The 18,725-nt window shown below is 41.1% G+C and overlaps 1 protein-coding gene across 26 annotated transcripts in view; it reads right to left on the bottom strand.

Annotated features, from left to right (window-relative positions):
- The window catches only part of THRB (thyroid hormone receptor beta), a 378,575-nt gene that overhangs the window by 21,187 nt on the left and 338,663 nt on the right, over positions 1-18,725 (bottom strand). For all 26 annotated transcript variants that reach the window (XM_081825696.1, XM_081825679.1, XM_081825710.1 and 23 more), the window contains 3 exons: positions 14,136-14,236; positions 8,959-9,106; positions 5,881-6,086 (listed from right to left, as the gene is read on the bottom strand). In XM_081825696.1, coding sequence (XP_081681822.1) covers positions 5,881-6,086; positions 8,959-9,106; positions 14,136-14,236 — 455 coding nt within the window. The remainder of the gene's footprint in view (positions 1-5,880; positions 6,087-8,958; positions 9,107-14,135; positions 14,237-18,725) is intronic.

Below are 18,725 nucleotides of genomic sequence, written 5' to 3'. Positions count from 1 at the left end.
ACCAGAAAAAAACAGATAGCTAGATAGATGATAGATAGATAGAGTCTATGAATTGACCTGAGTTAACACATGAGGTATGAGAAATTAAGGTTGAGCACTGCAACCTTGTCTGTGACTTCCCTAAGGATTTTTCACATCATTTGCTGCAATATTTGGAAGATGATAGAAATAAGAGTACAAATAGTTGGCATCAGGTGAATCTATTAGATACATAAGTACAGCTAGTAGCCTTGTAATACACAACATGAGATACATTTGCTCTCACACACACACACACACACACACACACACGTGAGCATGCGCTAAGATCAAGCTCAGGTACTGATGATAAGTCACCAGGGTAGACTGTGGACAAAGCCTGGTTTTTGCCTCTGGCTCAAACTGCCTTAGCTTTCTCACTGGGGTGCTTCCAGTTCTCATTCTGACTTTCTTCTTCCTTGGCTGCCATAATGGGCCTCCTGAGCCAGCTCAGCCTACCTCTTCATGTCTCCTCCCCAACTTGCTTTGCACTTTTGCAGTTTGGAGCTGCCTTTTCTCCGGACTTCTGCTTTCTCTCAAGTCTCTGCTTCCATCTTATCTTTGCCAATTCCAAATCCTACCCCAATCAAGTTCTGTTTTCTCCTTGAAGTCTTCCCAGATGACCTGTGTGAAATGATGCCTATCTCACTGGAACACAGATGGTGGCCCACGTACATCACTCATATGGCATTTAGGCATTTATTACTATCATTTTTTATTGCAGTTATGTAGGTACATAGTAAGATATGAACTTCTTGGGTGGGGGGCATAAACTTTAAGTTTCGTTGTCTACTGTGTGGAAAACATTGGGCTAAAAGGTGGAGGACAGAATGCTTGTTGGTTGATTGAGTGAATAAATGTATGTTTATACATGTTCAACCAGTATTTATTGAGCAACTACTATGGGGCCAGGCCTGGCTCTAGATGCTGAGGTTACATCAATGAACAATGTACCCTCAAGGAATTTTCACTGTATTGAGGGAAGACAGACAAAAAATAAAAAGAATACTCTCACAGAAGAATTTCTATTTGTGATTAGACTGAGGTGACATGATAGTATGTGGGGGTCAGAAAGAGGGTGGGCAGCCTAAGATTCTTTGAGAAGTGATGTGTGAGCTTTAACTGGAAGAATGTCAAGAAGGCAGCCCTCCAGAGAACCAGAGGAAGAGCATTTAAGGCAAAGGGAAAAGCCAGTGCCAAGTCCCGAGAAAGGAGTTGTTGGGTTGCTATGCGGAATAGGGATGTGGGGAGCCAGAGGAAGAGATGGGCCAGCAGCACTAGCTGGGCAGGACATGAAGTGGTCTGGACCATGGGGCGGCAGTAGAGATGGAGAGAAGTGGAAGAACTCAAACCTTTCTTGGGAGCCGGACCCAGGGCTGTCTGACTGACTGGATGTGGGATGCAGGACAATAAAGAATCCAGGATGTCTCCTTGGGGGCAGTGGAGGGGGTGGGGGGGCACAAAGGGAGAGATTCAGGGGTGTGTGCGGGGGTGGGCTTCTACTAGCTCAGTCGTGTCACTAGCTGCTGATACACAAATGGAGACTAGGTGCCTTTCTGCTTTGACTGTTCATCAGTATTATTCAAGGTGAGTAGCAGATGCTGCCCGTTGGCCTCTTTGCAGCGGCTGGCTCCGAGCTGAGGGCTTCTTGGCTTGAACCTGCAGCTCTCTGGCACATGCAGAGTGGGATGGGGCCAGACAGGACTCTGCCCTTCCTTTGTGAGATCATAGGGTATCTTCTTGCACCTTTGTAAGGGGGGGCAGGAAAGCCCAGACCAATGGTGGTTAAAGGTCCCTGGGCTTTGGCATCTTACTACAGGCTCTCCCTTTTCCTGGGATGAGCAGGGATGGACATGAGGATGGGGGTTGTAGGGATAATGCACATAGGAACCACTTGCATGGTTGTTAATGATGTGCTGAGCACTTATGTCTAACAACTTTTATACCTTGTTGTGTAAAGTCATCCGAGCCTTAGAGAGGCGAAGGAACTTGCCCAAAGTCACATAACTAAAAAGCAACAACAACAGCAACAAATATATATATATGTAAAAAAAATAAAAAGCAACAGAAACAAGCATTGAACTCAGGCTGTCTGATTGAATCTCCATGCACATGACTATACGACCCTGCCTTCTTCTGATGCAGTTATAATTTGGGGCGATAGAAGTCTTCCTGACTTGATTGCTTTTGCCTTATGACCAAATCACCCATCCTGCCTGGCCCTTCTGCTTATGCCCCTTTTCTGAGGCTTTCCCAACAGAGCATAGGTGAAATCAGACAGCAGCTCTGCCGGGGAAAAGTAGGGCAGGCCAGCCCTGGTTCTGATGGTCACATTTTATACTTTCATGGAAAATCCATCCAAAGCTGTACCTTTGCATGTGAACGAAGGGAGAAGAATAAAAACACCATGTCAACAGACAGTATTTTTGCTGCTATGGGGTTTACTCCAAGCCGAGTGTCTTCCTGCCCCTGGGAGGGGTAGAAGTGAATTACCCGTGGTGGAAACACGGCTTCTCTTGTTTGGCTCAGATGGCCCTTGTTCTCTTCTCTGTGCACTTCTCTGTTTCATCATTGCTGTCACCACACCCGAAGGGTGGTTACATTGGGCACTTCTGTGCCATCAGGAATTTGGGCGGATTGGAGAAAACTAGAAAATTATTATTTAAATGCTTTTGGAAGTAGTTTTAAAGAGTGGCTTTGGAATTATTATGAAAATCTACATGGCTTTTTAAAAAGTTTATTTGCCAATGACTCTCATTTCTACAGACACAAATATAGATTTGAAACCCAGGTCAAACCACTAGTCTCTATTTCTGACTTGAGTCCTGGTGTTAGGGTGAAAAATGATGAAGAATCTTCTTTTGGGAGAGTAAGTTATTTTCCTGTTCCAGATAGATGAATACTTCCAGTTTCTATGACAACATATAATTTTTAGTCCCTTCTGATATATTACTATACTATTATTATTATATTTTTAAAGATTTTTATTTATTTATTTGAGAAAGAGAGGGAGAGATCCAGAAGAGAGCATGAGCAGAGGGGAGGGGCAGAGAGGAGCGGCAGAGGGAGAGGGAGAAGCAGGCTCCCCGCTGAGCAGGGAGCCCAACACGGGACTCAATCCCAGGACCCTGGGATTATGACCTGAGCCGAAGGCAGACGCTTAACCGAAGGCAGACGCTTAACCGACTGAGCCACCCAGGTGCCCCTATTACTATACTATTATTAACATAATAGGTCTCTTCAAATTCTTTTTCAGAAGAAGATGGGTCATCATCACATACAAATAAATGAAATAATATGTGTAGCAGTGTTATAAGCCAAATAGAGGCAGCCACACGGGAGACACAAATCCTAATGTGTAGAAGCCTATTCAGACATGGATATCATTTAGCAAAGCTGCCTTTGATGAAGGATTCTTAATGTCCTTGCAGGAATAATTCACCACTCAGTGAAATTTTTATCCTGAGCATACATACGCAATCGGAGTGACCCTTCTGCAAAGGGGATGTGTAAATATGTAAACTGGCTGAGACAGAGGGCTTAACTGTACTGTCTCTGAGGATGGGCCAGTGGAACTGTACATTCTGTTTCACAAATATTTATTGAGTTCTGTTCTGGTTATCTACGCTGTGTAACAAACTACCCTAAAACTTAGTGGCTTAAAACAACAGATTTTTACTGTTGCTTAGAGTTGATGGGCTCAGCTGGGTGGTTCTCATTGGGGTCCCTCATACAGTTGTCCTCAAATGGCAGCAGAGGCTGGTGTCATCTGTAGGCTTCTTTACCCACATTTCTGATGTCTGGTCTGGCACCAGATTCAGCCTTAAAAGTCAGTCTGCTAAAAATCTGTTGCTTAAAGTAATCACACACCCAGCCCATGTTCAGTGAGAGAGAGAGGAATAGACTTCACCTCTCCATGGGAGAGAATGAGCTGTATCTACAGGGAAGAAAGGATCTCAAGGCAGCCATCTTTGACAAGAGCTACCACAAGTTTCAACCACACATGTGATCGACAATGAAGTGACAATACTGAATGGAACATGGTCCTTCCATTGAGGAGATGCTGGGGTGATCCCAGTCATAGAAGGGGATTGGCTGATAGAAATGAAGCTCATTGTAGACACAGATGGGACTGTGACCCCAGCACCACTCTTAAGAAAAAATGGCCTGGAGAAGCAGTTCTTTGTATTTGGACCAAGAGGAACAATTTCTTGAACAGATCAAGGATCTACAAAATATACATTTCACATTGGCTCCACTGAGGAGGGGAGACAGGTGGATAAAACAGTTGCTCTGTAAATGTCAGCTTCCCAAAGAAAACTCTAGTTCCTGGATAACCTCATGGCCCTGACAAAAAAACTAATGGCAAATCAACCTGTGCTATACATTCTTTGGTTCTTTCTGTAGATGATCAGACTGATGAAAAGCATTAGGAGCCTTTGAGCTAAAGGTGCAGACCTGGTTTTAATCATTAGCAATAGTGTCATCTTTGCTAAAGAGACCACAAGGCATAAAGAGATCTGACTGGATTTTACCATATAGAATTTGTTTCTTAGCTTTCAGACACAGCTCATGTCACCTCCCCAGGGAGACCTTTCTGACCACCCTGTCAGAGAAGGGAAGTCTCTCTCCACTTCCAATTGTCTATCACTCTGTCCCATCATGATGTTTGTTTTCCTCACTGCACATACCACCACCTGTATTCATCTTGTTTGTTTAATCCTTACTGTTTTTCTCCCTCCACCAGAATAGAGCTGACTTATTCACTTCCTAGCATACAGTAGCTGCTCAATAAATTTTTTTTTTTTTTTTTTGGAACAAAAGAACAAAGCTTTAGAGTCTGGAAGGAAGCACCCTCGTGACCACTGAAATGGTTTTAGTTAGACTAGTATTCATTCTCTTTTTGGAGTAGAGAAAACTGAAGTGTAAAGTTCCTTAGAAGTCCAGATGTGCCCCAAATCTTCCACTTTATTTGAAATTCAGCTTGGTCACTACTCTGAAATCAGGCCTGGAAGTGGAAAGGTCAGTTTCTGAGATGGTCAAACACCAGCTGGTGGTGGCGGGGTGGGATAGTCCATCTGGACTTCTAAGCTTGGCTGCCACTTTCTAGTAGTGTGAACTTGGGTGAACTAAATAAGGCCTTTGGTTTGGTTTGCATATCTGTAAAATGGGGATAGTAATTCCAGCCTAACCCAAAGCATTGTGAGGTCCAAAGAAGAAATGAATGGGAAGGACTTTCACAGTTGTTAGTTTTTATAAAAACATCAAACATTGAACTTCCAAGGGCCCACAAAAGCCTGTTTTCTCTATATATCCCCACCCCCAAACACCCTCCCTACTCCCCATTCCCCTAGTCTTCCTGGACTCAAGTTCATTTATTTTAAGCTAAACATTTTGACTTCTATTGACATAAAAATACATTTGAGATATGGGCTACTTCATCCTAGGGATTGTTCTAAAGGGGATATCTTGGGGTGAGTTTAGAGGACTAACTATATAAATGGGCATCTGGGAGAAGAAATGGGTGTAAAAGGGGAAAGCTGACAGGTAAAGAATGTTACTGATCAGTTGATTTAAGGCTGGCCTTATTAATAGCAAAAGCAAACAGATTATGTGGCCTAAAAGCTACTTAAAATTTAGTGACTCACAAGCAACAGTTGAGAGGAATGACCTTTGTTCTTAGACAGCCCTGGATTCAAATCCTGACTCTGCAAGTCACTTGACTTCTTGGGAATGCAGTTTCCCTATCAGTAAAATGGGGGCAGTCACACCAGCATCCCACCAGGGTGATGAGGACTGAGTGAGCTGAAGGAGAAAATGTGGAGCATGCAGCTGATATTTAGCTGTGCCGGGGAGCCTCACCAGGAATTTTCGTTTCTGCTTCCAGTGGCTGCCTTGGGCATTGGTGGCCACATGGGCTTCAGTGACAGTTTTGATGAGCTCCCACTCCTCGTCCGTGGGCTCTGGCTTGTGCCCGATGGATTTCTGCAGCTCTTCCCGCCGTCTCTTCTCCCGGTTCTCCTCAATCAGCTTCCTCTTTGCCAGCCTCTTGCTGTCATCCAGTACCACTGGGAGAAGAGGAAAGATGAGACAAAACACGCGGACACTCGCAGACATGTGGCGGACTGCGCTTACACCCCAGACCACCCATGCGCAGATGGCTGAGCACGTCCTGCAGGGTGGGTCACACTGGGGTATTTTCTCCCCTCGGCAGCAAACCGCCATTGACTAGCTATGGTCCGATATGAGACCTAGTGCCAAACTCCCAATGTCTGGTCAGCTTTTCAAAACAAAACTCTGGGCGAAGCTGGACAATGGGTGTCCCAACCCCACAGAAGGTGACTCTAAAGAAGAAGGAAGCAGAGGGAGGTAAAATCTGTCCTACCCATGGGTTCCCAGATGAGTCTGTACTCAGTCAATATGAGATTATAGCCAATCATCTGGATTCACTCTTAGGATCTCTGTTCCTCCTCTCTTGCCCTCAAATGGCTCTTAGTAAAACGAACTTCAAATTAAAGTTCTGGAGTGGTAAACAGGAGGCTAATGATCTCTTCCTCAGATAAAAAGGACCCCAACTCTTTATTAGTTCCCTCAAGGGTTCATTGGAATGAGGCTCGGTCTATCTCAGGCTGCCCAGGTACTTACTTTGCTCTAGTCTATACCTGGTCTACCCTCAATGGTGGTTAAAGAGCCCAGGCTTTGGAATCTAGAAAGAGCTGGGTTTGAATCCTGACACTACCACATTCTAGCTGTGTGACCTCTAGCAAGTTGCTTAGGCTCTTTGAGCTTTCATATCTTCCTGTATAAAACGAGATTGACAATCCCACCTCACAGGGTATTCAATGTGCTAACGTACTACAAGTGGTCAGTACATACAGCCATGACTTTTACCACTTATGCAAAAGGGACATAAGAAGGGCAGATAACAAGAAACCTCTACTTCTGGGTTATTTTCCAAAACAAAACCATTTTACCAGACTCTTAGTAACCATCAATGGAATGGAAAGCCTCAGGTTTTATGCTACTGAGTCATAGTATTTTAGAACTGGAAAGAACCTTCGGTATTATCTAGCCCAACTCCCTCCTTTCACAGAGGAGGAAGTTGATCCAGAGAGATCATGACTTGCCTAAAAGTCACACAGCAAGTTCATGGCAGAGCCAAGGCAAGACCCAGGACTCCTGATTCCAGTTCTACAACATCATTGTCCTAGGGCCATTTCTTGATGAAGGTGTGACCTGGTAGGAAAAGAAAAAAAGCAAACATAGCAGGAGGAAGAGAACCGAAAGTACTCAGCTAATCCACAAACAGAATAATGAAACCCCAGGTCATCCAGGTTGGATTGGATCATCCAAATCCCGTGAATGATGGCAAATGTGGGAAATGTGAATGAGCCCTGTTAGGTCACTTTGGTTCCCTTATTAAAGGGGGGATGAGGAGTGGACTCTACTCATAGCCCCATTTCCCAAATGCTTCCTCTATGCCAGGGATTGTGGCATTTGACATGCATTATCTAATTTAATCCTGAAAACAACTTGCAAGATAGGCGATGATTTCACCGAAGGGAAGCCCAAGGTTAGGTCTGATGGTCACACAGCTATTAAGTGGCAGATACGGGACTCCAACAGTTTTTCTGATTATAAAGCCTGAGCTCTTATAATACCTTGCAGGGTGCATTCAAAATTAATTTCCACCCAGGCCAGATTAACACTGAGTTTTTTTAACTTTATAAACATTCCTATTTTTAACTTCTCAATCAAACAATGAAATGGACACAATAGTAACAGTCCCTTATGGTGACACATCTAAATATTCGGTTCTAGTCAATCATTTTCACATATCCTTATCAGGCATATTGTTGGCAATGGCTAAAAGTCTTTAAAAGATGAAGACAACCCACTCAGCCAGAAGTGGGGATTAACCCAGGATTTCCAGCCTAAAGCCCTCAAACAACCCTCCTCCTTTTTAAAGATTCCCCATTCTGTCTACTTTATTGGGCAAAGCAGGACATTTCACAGACTTTTTTTGTTGTTGTTCTAGCTCAGAGTACCCTGTTTCTCACATAAATGTGAGCTGTGATTATTTCCTCTTTCCTGAGGAAAATCCTCATTGCATTCTTTCCTTTCCTTTTTTTTTCTTCTTCTTTTTAAACTAAAAGTTGGAAATTTTCATTGAGGTGCAAAACACTTATGCCAATAGAAACCATTAAGCCTGATGCCTGGCAAAACGGAGGTCACACATTCTGAATGACACAATTCTTACTTTATTATTAGATTAATTAAAGTGACTGGTGTAAATCCCTTGCACGGTGCGGGAAGAAGAGACTCCAGTGGCTAATCTCACCACCATATGCTGTGGCACTTTGAAAACTGGGTAGGAGGACTGGAGCTTAGAATGTTTTTATGGGCTAAAAATATAACAAACAACCAACGGCAGGATGACTCATGCAATAGCACTCGACTTCACATTCTTCAAAAATTACTGAACACGATGTTTCCTGCCAGTGCCCCATCTCCAAAAATGTCCACAAAATAAATTCCTGTCTCTGCTTTTGAAAAATATCAGGACTAGTCCATGAGGCTCTCACCACACGAATGTCGTACATAAAACTATGCCTCATCAAGGGGACTGGACATGACCGCTCATTCGTAATCTGTTGTGAACAGAGTATTGCTAACAGTCCTGCAAATGTGATAGGGATAATTTAATCACTCCCCCTCACGTGTAGTCTGGATACTTTGAGAGTTAGGAGTTGATAGGGAAGGGACAGGATGGAAACCACCCAGCAGTAGCTGGGAGTGAGGGGTCTGTGGGAGTGCTAGGGATCTTCTCTCTATCCACATGGGTTCCTGCTTTCTTTTCTGCCTGGTTGATCTCCTTAAATCAAATCTTTCCCCAATGAACACTCCTTGAATATGAAACAAAGGAAGAAGATTACTTACAATCTGTTGCCATGCCAACATAGATGCATTTTTTAAAGCGACATTCCTGGCACTGATTTCTCGTAACTTTGTCTATGACACATTTTCCTTCATATTTACAGGAATAGGATGGATGGAGATTTTTCTGAATGGTTCTTCTAAAGAAACCCTACACGGGAAAGAAAGACCCAAGACAGCAGTTTCATATTTTCTAGAAATAAATGACTCCAGAATTTTGTGTCCATATAACTGTGATGGATTGTTTTGGACCTTACCTGGGTATGGACCTGTAGCTCCTACCTATTCACATATAGGGCAATTAGCCCAAACTGAATCTAAAGAATTCTAAATCTGAGCTGAAGGAAATGTCTAGGCCTACACACAGAGTCAGTATCTTTTTGGCATTTAGTAAGGAAAAGAGGTTAGTGGGAAAATCTAGTGTTCATTTTTATTTTTTCTAAACACTGAGTAATATAAATAAATTACATTATTTCATTTCATAGAGTGCCATAATTGTGTTGTTAAGTTAAGCTGTGAAGAACCTTGCTACACTTTGTACTGGAGAATAAAGGAGCTGGATACTTGTGATACTCTATTAATTAATAATTCAATTATTTAGTAATTAAACAGCCTTTAGAGATTTAGTTTAGTTCTTGTTTTTAACTCTTGAAATGCCCATGGCCAGCTCAGATAACCCTTGAAACAACAGTACTTGGGGAGTAGAAAATTCAAGACTCTCCACCCAATTTTTCTCAGTGCTCCCTGCCTTGGGGTTTTTCCTTTCATAGTACTCTCCCTCTCCAGTGTTGATAGACATACTCCCTGAAGTTCAATAGGTGTCTTCCTTTCTTAAGGCATGGGAGAGGGCCACCGTAAAGGCTGCTGAGGATGCCATGTAGTCCAGGTTTAGGTGACATAAACCTTCTTGAAGGTGTGTTCTAGCAGAACCTTCCTGGACATGGTACTCCCGTCTTGGCAATAGTGCTTCTGTATTGTAGCACTCATGATGGCAGAAAGCGTGCACTTTTTGTAAGGGGCACATTGCAAAGCGCTGTAGACACCTTCCATATCCTTCTGTCTCTTCTACAACCTTATGAAGTAGGTACTCTTAATATCTCCACGGTAGGTATTAAAAAATTAAGCCTCTGACAGGTTAAATCACTTGCCCCAAATCATGTGGTAAGTACACTGGGAAACTCAGCCTAGAGCTGAGGAGTCAGACTCCAAGTCTTGTTTACCTAACTGCTTATATGATATAAACTGAATCCAATTTTACTGTATTATTTAAATGTTTTAGATGAACAGATTATAAATAGCACCCCCCGCCTTTATCTTTTTTAGTAGACTAGCAAGGCAAAAACAAATGTTGAAGGATACTGTCTACTAAAGCTTAAAGGGACCTCTAACTTTGTTACATAAATAGGGACTGACATACCAGCTGGCCTAGATTAAACCCAAATTTGAATGATCCTATTTAACTTTCCTTGGCTTTGATTTTGTACATATACCACTTGCATATTCACTCAGACATAAGAGCTCTCTACCTTATAATGAAAAGGTCAAAGGTAGGATTTTATATTGGGCAAAGCAGGATAAAATAGAAAAATGACAGCCATGACTGAAACTAATGAACTTGATTGGGGACATGTGAGCAAATCCCTTATCATTTCTTTTGTTCAAGGTCTAACAGGAAAACGGCCCCATTATTATTTGGGTCTTGTATCCTTAAACACTTATGTCCATTAGTTTGAATGATGTTGCTATCGTGTTATAAGATTCACTCAATCACACATGGGCAGGTCTTTGTCATGCTGGCGGTGTGTTTCCCTGGGTATTCAAGGTGGGCTCATTCTGCTACAGCGTGAATGTCAGGGCATGCCACAGCACTGAAGGACAAGCTGCCCTGTGACCCTCTCTACTCTACCTCTGCTGCCCTCTCTCCAACCCACCCTTCATGGGTCATCCCTGCCTGGAGAGCAAAAAAACCCTGGAGATTCCTGGCAAGAAGACATGTGTCACAGACAGGGAGGAGAGCGGCTGGGTAGCATACCTCCTTCTGGAGAAGGCAGAGTTTCCCCAGAGGTGGCAGCACCAAAGTCCAGGGCATCAGGGAGAATGTGTGCTGCTAGGAGGATAGGAAAGTTGTTGGGGGAGACCCTTTTCTCACACATACTCTGACGCTGACTCATGTTCTAGAAGCGCGGAGCAGACCAAAGAGTCCAACAATGCTAAGGAGAGAATGAGCTATGGTATACCAGACACTGGGGTAACATTCATTTTTCCAAAAAGGCTACTCTGTGAACCTTTAAATGGAATGAATGAAATAATTTATACTTTGCTTATGTCGAGAAAGGTGTTGGGGTGGCAGGCTCTGCTATTCATAGTACCATCTTTTCTATGGCTTCTCCCTGATGTCTTTTCTCGGGTGCTTCATGGACCAAATCCCCTTTAAGATGTTGGCTTCCCCTAGGTTATAATAAAAGGATATTTGACACATGATGAGGGATCACTTCATTTGAGTGAACGTAAAGGTGCTAGATCCCTTAATTTTAAAAAGTGACAAAAATTAACTTTTGGAAATGAACCGAACAGAAAATATTTAATATAGTCTACCTACAAAAATCTTTTTAGAGGTGAGCTAACAAAAGACATGTCCCAGGGACTAAGTAAGGCCATATATTTCACTGATGATTTGTTGGTGAGGAGAGGTTTTTCTTTTATTAATCAACATCAGACATGTTTCTCTGCATTTTGAGAAGAACTGGATCTACTTCTTAGTGGTCTGAGACGATGCCCTGATTAGTGTGATAAGGAGCTAAGTGTCGATATTTGGGCAACTGCTATAAGCTATGAATCTTTCTTAAAAAAATAGTTTATTGTGGGGAAGTATCAACATTCTTTCTATGAAAAACTGGCTCATCAAAACAGACAAAACAGCTCCAAAAGATTTTTGCTGTCTTCAGGGCAAAAATGGGCAAAAAAGACATACACACTGCAAGTAAGGTGTAGAAATATTTTTAAAGTGCCGGTTTGAATAAACAGTATGTGAAGCATAACCTTTTTTATCTTTGGCCACTCTTAAAAACTGTGTTTCATTTGAAAAACTCCATTGTCTTTTTTCAAGATACTTTGTCTTTATATTAAATGTATGATCTGCATAATTACCCCAGGAAAGCTGCTTTCTGATTTTATGATGGAGGCAATTCTAGAAACAGGATTCTGATCTGAGATAAAGGGACAGAGGCTGAAAAAAATCTAGCTTTTTGCTACATGATTTCTTCTTTTAGGTAAACCTCAGTTGAATCAGGCCCCAAACATGCTGTGATCTTGGAAAAAGAGGCTAATGGATTTCCTGATCATCATGAAGACATACATGAAGCAGGGACATGGGTTAATAGGCTTGATTCTCCATTTGTTTAAGTCAATCACTAATAAGCATTAAGTTCTCTGTAAGGCACATTTGGTCTTTAGAGTCACTTTGGGAGTTGAGTATTAAATGGAATTTTCATTAGAGTCTCTCCCAGAACTCAAAATTTACCATTAGGAACTGATTTGAAAGAATCTCAATGCTACATAATCAGGTAGGCAAAGCTTTATGAATTGGGGCTACTTTAGAAAAAAGGCCTGTTTGAATTACTGAGCTTTCAAAGTGAGAGAGTATATCTAAAGTAATACAGTGTTATTACTTTCAAATCAAGCCAATAAAACTGTGCTTTCAAGAGACAATCTGCAAGTCCCCCAGTTAATAAACAGTCAGGACTTACTTGTATTTGGTTCCATTAAACTCCTTAAGATTATTTTCATGGATGTAATAGCAATATTTAGCACAATCTTTTTTAAAAGGTACAAATTCCAGATCAAAGGTGTCTGGATGAATGAGAGCACACTACATCACATTACAAAAATCTTGCAGATATAGGGCCTTGGGAACTTAGAAACGCCCTGATGTGTCCTGATTCCCATGACTGTATCAGTTCAATACTTCCAGCAGGCTTCTGCTAAGTGTTTCCGAATTTCATGCACAAAAGCTAGGGAATTTGCATGGAAAATCTTCCATTAAGAAATGGGGCACCTTACCTTGAAACCAAGCTACCATGCTGATTTTTGGGGTTCAGGGTCAAAGGTTAGGAGGAAACGGGGGTAGTTGAAGGAGGGGAACAGAGAGGAGGAGGTGAGGTGGGTGACGGGAGGGAAGACTGAATCGTTTTATACAGTTTAATACAATCTTTGCCTTAGGATTTACATCTTGGGATCATTTGGTTTTAAATATAAAAAGTAAATAAAACATTTAGCAAGTAAACATTTAAGAAGTCTTTCCCTGACTTAATATACTTCCTCATGTATAAAACATTAGCTGAACGCTGGATCTAGCACTGGGTTGAGCTTTATTTATTTTTATAGTAGACTTCCTTTTCTAGGCTAGGTTGTTGGGCCAAAAGATATTTGCCAGAAAGTTCATCTTAATTTTGATGATGAAGAGTGTAAGTAGGCAAATTTAGGCTCACTTTCGGGAAGTGAACTGTTGATCATGGGTGTATTCTTGTCAAGTATCTCCTGTAGATGGGTCTATAGAGCATAAAATTAGCTGATGGATGCCCAGAATTCATTTACTGGCTGAAGGCTGTGCAGAAAGCCAATATGGATAATTTCAGAACATAATTGAATCTAAGTAGCCTCAAAGATACTCTCTAATGGAACCCTTAAAAATGAGCATATTAAAAAAATAAACAGAAGTGGGCATATTTACTCAGATTAATAGCATGTGGTAGAGTACGTTCTGTGTCCTTAACCACTGGAGATAAAACAAGAGGAGAAATGGTTATTTCTTGGGCTAATATATTATAAAACATCTATGCGTTTTTAAATTCACAGTGAGAATATTAATTTCTTTTCATCTTATTAGTTCTCTCCGTGTCTTTTTTTTTTTTTCTTTCCCGTCTCCCTGTCTTAAAAGCCAGACATTACACTCTTGCAAATCCATTTAGTTATTGTTGATTTGGGAAAAAAAAATAAATTCAGTTCTTAAACATGCCAAAAATTGAGGAGGACAGCCAGACAGGCTGTGGATGATCACAGGCCGTGAATGTTGGAATTTGGTTCTAATTTGAACTTAAACTTCATGTTGCATTCTGGTGGAATCCTGGGACGGGGACTAGAGCTGGGCTGAGCTCCGAGCTCACTGGTCCCAGGGCAATTACCTTGCAGCCTTCACACGTGATGCAGCGGTAGTGATACCCGGTGGCTTTGTCACCACACACTACACATAGCTCGTCCTTGTCTAAATAACTGGGGATGTACCCTGTGAAGAAGGAAAAAAGAGGAATGTGAGGAGAAAATATCACGCTAAAGTCAAAGACACACCATAGCTTGGCAGAGGATAAAAGGAGGACAGGAGATAAGGCGCATGAGGGAGGAGGCAGGACCAAATTGTTTTATACACTTTAATCCAATTTGTGCTTTAGTGTTTACATCTTGTCATCATTTAGTTTTAAATATAAAAGGTAAATAAAATATTTAACAAGAAAAAATTTGAAGTCTTTCCCTGACTTCATATACTTCCTCAGTATCTTATACTTATCTGCTACATTCTCTCATACGTATAGAGTTGGATAGGAGGCCCAGGATTTCAGAATGCCTTAGAAATAGGTGTGATCAGGGCGCCTGGGTGGCTCAGTTGGTTAAACGACTGCCTTCGGCCCAGGTCATGATCCTGGAGTCCCTGGATCGAGTCCCACATCGGGCTCTCTGCTCGGTGGGGAGTCTGCTTCTCCCTCTGACCCTCCTCCCTCTCATGTGCTTGCTCTCTCTCATTCTCTCTCTCTCAAATAAATAAATAAAATCTTAAAAAAAAAAAAGAAATAGGTATGATCATTCTTGCTCTGCAGGTGGGAATATATCTGAAGGCTGTTGGAGCCAATGAATCATACAGAGAGGCCAAGATTTGAGACATCTGGAGTGCTCTGGGTTCTGGAGAACATAATCTCTTTTGCAAGCCTTTTTTCAGAATTTTTTCTTAGAAGACTGGATCCACTTTGGAATCAAGGCACCATGCAGTAAATTCAGAAAACTTTACAGCTTGGAGATCATCAAGTAATTTTGAGGTGAACAGACTTTCAGAGGTTTGCTTGGCCTTCCTGAGGGTCACACTAGAAATTAAAGCAGAGATCTTCTAACCAGATCTCCTAACTTCTAGTATAAGTAATGCTTGTCTTTTTCTAAAAATAGACAGTTAACTTTAAGTAGAATGAACAAAGCCATCTAAAAAATTTTTTTTGGTAAACTTGTGCCATTATGAGACAAAACCCAACAATTCTGGGTGATGTGAAATAATGGAGGTTCTACTTATTAATTAAAAAAAGAAAGTCCAACCATGATAACTCTCTTTGTTAGTGTACTATTGGTTTATTAGTTTAAATTCTTTGACCCAGGAAACTAAAGTTTAAAAACCAAACAGAAGCAGCCTACTTCCCACCGGTCTTTGCCTCTTCCCCTTCACTTGTAGACAATGTTCAAACACAAGAAACTGATTCTAAAGGGCAAATTCAGTTTCATATGGTATCAGTGGTTTACCATTGAAGCACGTATCTTTAGATGAGTGCAGAAATCAAAATAAGGTCTGCTTTGTTGGGATGTGGAGAAGGGAAAGGTTGAGAAAACAAAATCATTCCTTTCCCAGATCATGGCCCCTTATGAAGTTTTTGACTTGGTAAACTCTTACGGTTTCAATAAAGATTAGCCAGGTTGAAATGACAGATGACTTGCTGTATGCTTTACCATGACATTTTCATACATCTTTTATTAAACTAGGTCACAGAGGGCTTACATTTCAGAAAAAAATCCACAAAGAAAACAGAAGAAAATGAGTCCTTTTCACAATTTCTTAGAAATTACTTTGCTCAGACTTTATTTTAGAAAAATGGCCCCTCTTGGGAGGGAGACAAATGACTTCAGAGTGAGATCTGGTAATGTACAGGATTATTTTCTTAAATATCACAGCTTTTCTTACTTTTGCATCATGCAAACTATGAGTCATCTGTTGAATTCACTTTAAGAGTTTCAAAACTTCCATCAGACATTTTTAAAAAAGAGCATTCTGGGAGGGATTGGGACAGAAAAAAAGGGGACTGGAATGATTTGTGTGTTTATTCAATCATTCATCTATTCATAAATTCAGAAAACATTTATTTAGCATGTACTATGCGCTTAGCACTGTGCTTGGTGCTGAGAATATAAAAACAAGTAAGGCATGGTTTCTTCCCTTGGTAGGCGCACGTGTAGGAAACTGAGTTGTGTACTTCCAGTCCTGGTCATTCCTCAGCGAGAGAAGACAAGGTGAAGATGAAGGAAAGAACATGAAAGATGCTGAACAGCACCACAAGGAAATGCAAAGCCCAAACCACAATGAGACACCACTTAACATCCTTTAGTATGGTTATAATAAAAATGGTGGACAATAACAAATGTTGGAAGGACATGGAGAAATCTGAACCTTTATATATTGCTGGTAAAAATGTAAAATGTGCCTTAGAAAATAGTTTGGCAGTTCCTCAAAAGGCTAAACATAAAGTTACATATGACCCAGCAATTCCACGCCTAGGTGTGTTCCCAAGAGAACTGAAAATACGTGTCCACACACAAACCTGTACAGGAATGTTCAAAGCAGCATTATTTATAATATCCAAGGGATGGAAACAACCCAAATGCCCATCAACTGATGAATGGATAAACAAAAGGTAGTACATTCATACAATGGAATTTATTCAGCTGTGAGAAGGAATGAAGTGTTGACTCAGGCTACAACATGGATGAACACTTATGAAATGAAGACATTATGTTAAAAGAAAGAAGCCAGACATGAAAGGCCACATATTGCATGATTTCATTTCTATGAAATGTCTAGAATAGGCAAATTCATAGAGAAAGAAATTGGATTAGTGGATGACAAGGCCTGGCGGGAGGGAGTAATGGGGAATAACTGCTAATGGGTACAGAGTTTCTTTTCATGGTGACAAGAATGTTCTGAAATTGTATAGTGTTGATGGTTGCACAACTCTGAATATACCAAAAACTATTGAATGAAAAACCATTGTTTTTCATGGATATGTTTTGTACACTTTCAGTGTGTGAGGTCTATGGTATGTGGAATATGTTTCAATAAAGCTGTTACTACAAAAACAAAGAAATGAAGGAAATAAAAGAGAATGGTTCCATTTGACAAACATTTATATGTGTATACTATGTGCCAGGCAGTGTGCTAAGGATCTAAAGATGGCTAAGTTTCCATTCTTGGGGAAGCTTTCAGTGCGGTGGGGAAAAAGACAATAACAGATCATCTGCATATAATGTGGAAGGCACTGGGATAGTGCTATGTCCAGAATCACAGAGGGGAAACCCTTTGAGAAGCCTTCCTGCCTCCCCCCCAGCTCAAGTCCAAACTGGGTACTCCCATACCTCCTTGTGCTTCCCCAATAGTAGTCCTTTTATATCTGTATTATAACTACCTGTAAATTTTTTCTTCCCTTTGACCATAATCTTTGATTCACTATAGGTTTGTACAATTCCAGCTAGAGGGCAGGGATTAAAACATTCATGCTGAAACCCGTGTCTAACACCTGCTCCCTCTATGGATGGCATACAGTTTTCAAGATCTCTGCCACTGGCCAATGGCGAAGAACGTGAGCAGGAGGGATATATCTGGAACCTGCAGATAAGTAGGTTTAAAGCCTGGAGCTGTGCCTGAGAAAGCTAAAGATATCAGAAAAGATTTCTGAAAGAGGTGATAATGCAGATTCAGGGGGCCAAACTTCAGAGCTAATGAAAACTGCATTAGAAACTTGATTTTTGGTAAAGAAACCAAGATTCCACTCAGATTAAAACTAACACATCCAGATTGAAGCTCATCCAAAACCTAGTGATCTGAGGAGATGCATGCTCACTAATCAACTAGATTCGGTCCTTCTTTCTTTGCTCTGATCACTAGGTTCAATACAGTGAGACAGGACCAAAGAGAGCTTAAGGGCAATACCATTTTCCCACAATATTGAAATGAAAATCACAATGACCAGGCCAGTTTGATTCAGATACCATCACCAAAAGTGAAGATTTGCAGTCTGAATTTTATACAATGTGCTCCACTTTCTACTTTGGGCTATCTAACCCACTATCCATTACATTCAAAAGAGTCTTTGCTTCCTGGCTAGGTTTCTCATTAACCCCAAGTCCCAAGGTTGTATACCACTGTCTGGTAGGTAACTGATGGTGCTGTGGTTCCAATTTAATAAGAAATCTAATAACATCTACAGGAAAACTCACTGGGCATTGCTTTATTCCAAAGACAATTTTGGGGAGTCCATCTATAGGAAGAAATAACACAAAATATTCCAACAGGGCTCTGTGCTCAGAGAAATAACTAGTTACCAAATGTGGGGGGAGGGTCATAGGGAAAATGGTTGGAGATACTCTGGACTTAACTAACACCAGTGGAATTCAGTGATCAGTCTTTAGGAATCAAAAGCAATGTATGTATTAGTTTCTTAAAAACTTTCTTTTTAAATAAAAAAATTATACAAGTAATACAGTTCATTATAGAAAAAGTAAAAGACATAAATGAGCAAAAATGAAATTTGCCTTCCACAGTTTGGCTATTGTGTCCATCGACAGATGACTGGATAAAGAAGATGTGGTATATATATACAATGGGATATTATGCAGCCATCAAAAGGAATGAGATCTTGCCATTTGCAACGACGTGGATGGAACTGGAGGGTATTATGTTGAGTGAAATAAGT

The sequence above is a fragment of the Leptonychotes weddellii genome, chromosome 1, assembly GCF_054177405.1.
Source record: "Leptonychotes weddellii isolate Sample4059 chromosome 1, ASM5417740v2, whole genome shotgun sequence".
In the NCBI taxonomy this organism is placed as follows: Eukaryota; Metazoa; Chordata; class Mammalia; order Carnivora; family Phocidae; genus Leptonychotes; species Leptonychotes weddellii.
Note: the sequence above shows the minus strand (reverse complement) of the source record. Positions and strands in the feature narration are given on the sequence as shown.